Source organism: Eimeria mitis, genomic scaffold (genome assembly GCF_000499745.2).
Source record: "Eimeria mitis Houghton genomic scaffold, Emh_scaff597, whole genome shotgun sequence".
NCBI lineage: Eukaryota > Apicomplexa > Conoidasida > Eucoccidiorida > Eimeriidae > Eimeria > Eimeria mitis.
In genome coordinates this window covers 6,983-7,746 of record NW_013574196.1, presented here as the reverse complement: position 1 = coordinate 7,746, position 764 = coordinate 6,983, and the positions used below count along the sequence as shown (strand labels likewise).

Here is a 764-nt window from a genome sequence, read left to right as displayed (position 1 = left end):
CTACTGCTGCTGCTGCTGCTGCTGCAGCAGCAGCAGCTGAAGGGGGGCCCCCAGATGATGATGAGGCAGCAGGAGGGGGGCCCCCACGACCCGTGCTGTTGCCGTTCCTTGGCCTCCCCATACTTCTATGATGAAGACCTGCTGCTGCTGCTGCTGCTGCTGCTGTTGCTGCTGCTGCTGTTCTTGTTGTGCTGCGGCTGCTGCTGTTTCTGTTGCTGTTGTTGCTGCTGATGTTTCTGTTGGTGCTGCTGATGTTGCTGCTGTCGTTGCTGCTGCTGTGCTGCAGCTTCTGTTGCTGCTGCTTCTGCAGCTTCTGCTGCAGCTGCTGCAGCCCGTGCTTCTTTTGTTGCTGCTGCAGTTGCTGTTGCTGCTCGTTTTGCGTCTGTTGCTTACGTCGCTGCTGCTGCTGCTGCTGTTGCTGCTGCTGCTGCTGCTGCTGTTTCTTTCGTTGTTGCTGTTACTGCCCTTGCTGCTGTTGTTGCTGCTGCTGCTGTTGTAGCTGTTGCTGCTGCTTTTGGAGCCCGAAGGGAGACTTAGAGAAACAGCTACTCCTGCTGCTGCTGCTGCTGCTGCTGCTGCTGCTGCTGCTGCTGCTGCTGCTCTCTTCTCTCTCTCCTCCTAAGCCGCCACACTGCAACCCCGAGGCTGCAGCGGGCCTCAGCAAGCAGGGGCCCCCGGGGGGCCCCCAGGTTACTGCAAAGGGTACAGAGGGGCCAGCAGCGGGGCCCCTCTGGTGAGGGTCAGCAGCAGCAGCAAGACAAAGG

At 59.8% G+C, this 764-nt stretch overlaps 1 protein-coding gene across 1 annotated transcript in view; it reads right to left on the bottom strand.

The window, feature by feature from the left end:
* Positions 1–764, bottom strand: part of EMH_0017290 (uncharacterized protein) — a gene marked incomplete at both ends in the record, with an annotated part of 4,850 nt that continues 4,086 nt past the window's right edge. The window contains one exon of the mRNA XM_013500859.1: positions 1–618. Within this exon, the coding sequence (XP_013356313.1) occupies positions 1–618 (618 nt within the window). The remainder of the gene's footprint in view (positions 619–764) is intronic.